This window comes from Phascolarctos cinereus, unplaced genomic scaffold (genome assembly GCF_003287225.1).
Source record: "Phascolarctos cinereus isolate Bilbo 61053 unplaced genomic scaffold, phaCin_HiC Scaffold_5;HRSCAF=322, whole genome shotgun sequence".
In the NCBI taxonomy this organism is placed as follows: Eukaryota; Metazoa; Chordata; class Mammalia; order Diprotodontia; family Phascolarctidae; genus Phascolarctos; species Phascolarctos cinereus.
This window is the reverse complement of record NW_027555958.1, coordinates 327,383,931-327,389,930: the sequence shown is the minus strand read 5'-3', so window position 1 is coordinate 327,389,930 and position 6,000 is coordinate 327,383,931. Positions and strand designations below refer to the sequence as shown.

Below are 6,000 nucleotides of genomic sequence, written 5' to 3'. Positions count from 1 at the left end.
TTCTGCCACTCTTGAATTTAACATTTATTTTGGTAAGAAACGTTCTCAGTCTTTGAAACTAAATTTGGAGTCTTGTTATTACAAGCAGTTACAAAAATACATTAACAGAGTTGAAGATTTTAGGTTTGGTTCTCAAAATAAAACCAGGATCAGGTACCTGGGCATCTATCTATTCATCTATCTACCTACCAATCTATCTATCTATCTATCTATCTATCTATCTATCTATCTGTCTATCTCGGTTTTAACAGGTGAGCCTTCTGAGGATATGGAGAGGAAAAACCAGACAGGAATATCTGAGTTTTTCTTCTCTGGATTTCCCCAGTTCCAAGATGGTGGCTTCTTGTTCTTCATCCCTTTGCTCCTTATGTACATGTTTGTTGTCATTGGGAACCTCATGATTTCCATTGTTATAAGGCTAGATTCCCAACTCCACAACCCCATGTACACTTTCATTGGCATCTTCTCCTTCCTGGAGATCTGGTACACCACAGCCACCATTCCCAAGATGCTCTCCAACTTGGTTAATGACCAGAAGACCATCTCCTTCGCTGGTTGCCTCCTACAGATGTACTTTTTCCACTCCTTGGAAATTCTGAGGGCATATTACTGACCATGATGGCCATTGATAGGTACATTGCTGTCTGCAACCCACTCCGCTATCCTACCATTATGACACCTAGACTGTGTGGCCAGCTGATCACAGGTTCCTGCATTTTTGGCTTTCTCGTGCTGCTCCCTGAGATCATATGGATATCCACCTTGCCCTTCTGTGGTTCCAACCAGATTCACCAGCTCTTCTGTGATTTTGCTCCTGTGCTGAGCTTGGTCTGCACAGACACCTCCGTGATTCTAGTTGAGGATGTGGTCCATGCTATTGCCATCCTAACTGCTGTGCTGATCATTACCCTCTCCTACATCCGGATCATTGCTGTGATCCTGAGTATCCCCTCAGTTGAAGGCCGTCACAAAGCTTTCTCCACATGTGCCTCTCATCTCATTGTCTTCATCATGTTCTATGGCAGTGTATCACTCATGTATTTACGCTTCTCAGCCACTTTCCCACCATTCTTGAATAGGACCATTGCCCTCATGTTTGCTGTCCTTGCTCCCTTTTATAACCCTGTTATCTACAGTCTGAGGAATAAAGACATGAAAGAGGCCATCAAGAAACTCCTTTGTCCTCAGAAGGCCTTTAGCATTTCAGGGGCTTAGTTATGAGTCGTAGAAACTTGTTCAAAGGGGACCTCTTCCCCCAATACTAAGATAGATTCCCTGGTAAGTTATTCCCTGAAATCATGTTTTTTTTTTTCCCTTGATCAATGATTTTCTTTTTAGTTTGAATCCTGGCTCTCTGATTTGGAAGTTGGTGGGATAATGAGAAGCATTCTAAGGGTTGGGAAGCTGGGCAGAAGAAAATAATTTTCCTCTAAAATTTAAGAATGGTTGAGGATTTTCTATCCTTTGGAAACTCCAAGTGGTACATTGTTTTACCCTGTGCAGCCACCTAAGCTAAATAATAATAAATTTTATTGTATTGACTTCTCAAAGATTTTTCATTTAGCTCTTTCTATTTATTGGCACAAGACTCCTATGGTAAAAAGTGAGTAGAGATTTTCCCTATGTTGTAAATGAGAAATAAAGCTCAGAAGGATATAAGGATTTTCTCAGTGAGTTCCAGTTTGGTGCCACAATAAGAATTCAAGTTCCCTAACTCTCTGCTCAGGGACCTATTTAATTCACCTTACTGACTTTGCCTCATGCAAGTGCCACATGTTCTGAGGCGTATGTATCAGTCCTATCTGTAAAATGGTAGCATGTTGCTTCTGCAACAGTGACTTAGTGATGTCATTATGATGGGCACTGAGCAGACCATTTTGAATGGACTTGGAGTCAACTCTGGGACCCCATTGTCTCTGCTATTCATTGTACTCCAGAGGCTGTTCATTTCTAGATACTAAGTCTATAATGCCTATAGCTTCTCAGCAAGACAGAGGTGTCTGGTGAGGTTTTCACAGTCCAAATGGATATCCTCATCTGATACATAAATAATAATGGCAGAAACTTTACTTTTCTCTTTGAATTTATGCAGTTCCTTCTAGCATAGTGTTGCATGTTTGGTGAATTGATTTTTTTTTCAGCAAATAAAAGGAATATAGTTCAGGACTTTTGAGTTCTGAGCTCCAAGTTCCTTATTCTTTCCTCACACCCACTATAGAAAAGAGGAAGAAAGGTCTCATTATATCTTTGCTACAATTATCTAGAATATGATAGCCTTTTTGTAAGTCTTTCTGGGCTAGATCTTCATGGAACTTGCCTTTCTGTCATTCTCATCTCTCTCTCTCTCTCTCTCCCCAAAAGTCATTGACATGAGCGCACAATTGGAATGCTTTGTCTCATTACCAATTGCTGATCCTTGGCAAGTCACTTTTACTGATGTTTGCCTCAGTTTCCTTATTTGGAAAATGAGGATAACATTAGCACTTAACTCCCAGGGTTTTTGTGAGGATCAAATGAGATAATATTTGCAAAATGCTTAACACAATGCCTGCCACATAATAAGTACTATATAGATGTTACCTATTGGGACTTCTGGGAACCAATATGGAGGAGTAAGCAGTAGATCATCATAATTCTCCCATATCAAACTCCGAACAACCATAAAATAGTGCCCCCAAACAAACTGAATAGCAGAAAGAGCAAAAAGACAGGGTGAAACAATCTTTTCATCCAAGAAACTTGGAAAATAGGCGAGAAATGTCTGTCCAGTAAAAGGTGAATGCAGTCTGAAACAAGAAGTGTCCCATAAGCCACCAGCAAACCTCACCTCAGCAAACCAGTGGGAGATCCTGAGCCCCAGTGCAGTGGAGCAGGCAAATGCCAACACCAGGGACCCCCAAAGGGCTCAGTATAGGGAGAGGAATGGGCAGACTTCAGCTGTAAGAACCACCACGTGCTTCAGCAGAGACCTGGGCAAACAGACAGCCAGTGGCCAGACCTCCTCTACCTTTAGTATAGCTCTGATGAAACGCACTGGCCTCAGGATACAAGACACCAACACTAGGACCTGAGCTCAGCACCAGGTAAGCTTCCAGACCCCCACAGCCTCCAGCAGTGCCAACCACTCCCACCATATCCCTTCGGCACAGCACCAATATGAGGGTCCCCTGTGGGCCTCAGGACAACACTAGTGCACCACCAAGTAAATAGCCAGGGCCTGAAGCCCCTGGCACAAAAAGCCTGAGACAGTGCCACTTCCACTCCAGAGGCACAGCTCAAATTTAAAAGAAAGGAAAAAGCTCTACCCCCCCCAAAAAAAAATGAGCGAAAGAAAAAACAACAAAAAATAATCTGACCATAGAAAGTTATTATGGTGAGAAGGACAATCAAGATACAAACTCAGAAGAAGACAATAATGTCAAAACACCTATGGACAAAACCCCAAAGGAAAACAGGAAATGGTCTCAATCTCAGAAAGAACTCATGGAAGAGCTCAAAAAGGAGCTTAAAAATCAAATAAGATATGTAAAAGAAAAATTGAGAAAAGAGAGTGATGCCAGAGAATTATGAAAAAAGAGTCAACAGCTTGGAAAAAGAAAACAACTGCTTAAAAAGTAGAATTGGTCAAATTGAAAAGGAGATACAAAAATCCACTGAAGAAAATAACTCCTTAAAAATACAATTGACCAAATGGAAAAGAAGTACAAAAGTAACTGAGGAAAACAATTCCTTAAAAGTTAGAACTGGGAAATTGGAAGCTAATGACTCTATGAGACATCAAGAATCAATCAAATAAATTCAAAGGAATGAAAGAATAGAATAAAATATAAAATGCCTCATTTGAAAAACAAATGACCTTGAAAAGGGATCCAGGAGAGACAGTATCACTCATTGGACTACCTGAAAACCATAATCAAAAGGAAGACCTAGACAGTATATTTCAGGAAATTATCAAGGAAAACTGTTTTGATATCCTGGAACCAGATGGGAAAATAGGCATTCAAAGAATTCACTGATCACCTCAGGAAAGAGATCCAAAAATAAAAGCTCCAAGGAACATTATAGCCAAATTATAGAACCATCAGGTCAAGGTGGGGGGGGAAGACTGCAAGTGGCCAAAAAGAAACAATTCAAATATTAGGGAGCCACAATCAGGATTACACAGGACTTAGCAGATGCAATGTTAAAGGATTGGAGGCCATGGAACATGATATTCTGGACAAGACAAAGGACCCAGGATTACAACCAAGAATTACATATCCAGTGAAATTAAGCATGATATTCATGGGGTAAATGGTCATTCAATGAAATAGAAGAATTTTAAGCTTTCATAAAGAGACTAGAATTGAACAAAAAAGTTGACCTCCAATATCCAGACCCAAGAGAAGTTTAGAAAGGTAAAAAAGGGAAAAGAGAATGTAAGGGATTCAATGGAGCTGAACTGTTTACATTCTTACATGTGAAGATAATATTTGTAACTATATATATAAAATTATATATGTGTATGTGTATATACATACACACACACACACACACACATATAACTAATGCTATAGCTAGAAGGAATATTCATAGACAGAGGGTAGAGGTATAAGGTAAATTTGAGGAAATGACATAAAAATTTAGGAATGAGAAAGAAGAGTACACTGAGTGCAGAAAGAAGTGAGAGGTAGAAAGGGATAAATTATTTCACATGAAGAGATACAAAAAACCTATTACAAAGGAGGGAAAGATGTAAGGGTGGACACTGGGTATCACTTGAACCTTGGTCTCATCAGTATTAGCTCAAAGTGGGAAGGATATACACAATCAGTTAAATAGAAATCTATATTACCTGGCAGGAAAGTAGGAAAGGAAGAGATTATGTAAAGTGGGGACTGACAGAAGAGAAGGTACACCAAGGGAGTTAGTAGGCAGAAGCAGAACACTGTTGAGAAAAGAAAGGGTAAAATGACAATGAGGACATACAGGAGGAAAAATAAGATGGAGGGAAATACACAGTTAGCAATCATAACTATGAATGTGAATGGGATGAACTCTTGAATAAAATGGAAGTGGATAGCAGAGTAGGTCAAAAATAAGAATGCTACAATATGTTGTTTACCAGAAACACAACTAAAGCAGAGAGACACACAGAGCAAAGTTAAAAGGCTGAACAGCTGAAGTTAAAAAAAAAAAAGCAGGGGTAGCAATCCTGATATCAAAGTAAAAGCAAAATTAGGCCTAATTAAAAGAGATAAAGAAGGGAAACTACATCTTGCTAAAAGGTACCACAGACAATGAAGTAATATTAATACTAAACATTATGGACCAAGTAGTATAGCGTCCAAATTCTTAAAGAAGTTAAGTGAGTTACAGGTTCGTGACCAAACAAGAGATAGAGAGCACAAAATGCAAAATATTAATTTAATATAAATTAATAACACTTTTGCACAAATAAAACAAAAACAACCAAAATTAGAAGGAAAACAGAAAGCTGGGAAACAATCTTTACAGCAAGTGTCTCCAATAAAGGCCTCATATCTCAAATATATAGAGAATTGAATCAAATTTTTAATAAGAAATGTTATTCCCCAATTGATATATGGTCGAAGGCTATGGACAGGCAGTTTTCCGATGAAGAAATAAGTTATCTATAGGTATATGAAGAAGTGCTCTAAATCACTTTTCATTAGAGAAATGCAAATTAAAACAACTGCGAGGTACCACATCATATCTATCAGATTGGCTAAGATGACACAAAAGGAAAATGATACGTATTGGAGAGGATGTGGGAAAACTGGGGCACTGATGCACTGTTGGTGGAATTGAGAACTAATCCAACCATTCTGGAGAGCAATTTGGAACTATTCCCAAAGGGCAACCAAACTAGGCACACCCTTTGATCCTGCAATACCACTACTAGGTCTGTATCCCAAAGAGATCACAAAAAAGGGAAAAGGACCTACATGGGCAAAAAATATTTATAGCAAAGTATTTCATGGTAGTAAAATATTGCAA

The 6,000-nt window shown here is 38.9% G+C and overlaps 1 protein-coding gene across 1 annotated transcript; it reads left to right on the top strand.

The window, feature by feature from the left end:
• The first annotated feature begins 268 nt into the window (after nt 1–268).
• Nucleotides 269–1,215, top strand: LOC110201886 (olfactory receptor 6K3-like). The gene is given in 2 exon segments (XM_020977756.1): nt 269–584; nt 587–1,215. Coding segments are annotated over 2 exon segments (945 nt in total).
• The last annotated feature ends 4,785 nt before the right edge of the window (nt 1,216–6,000 follow it).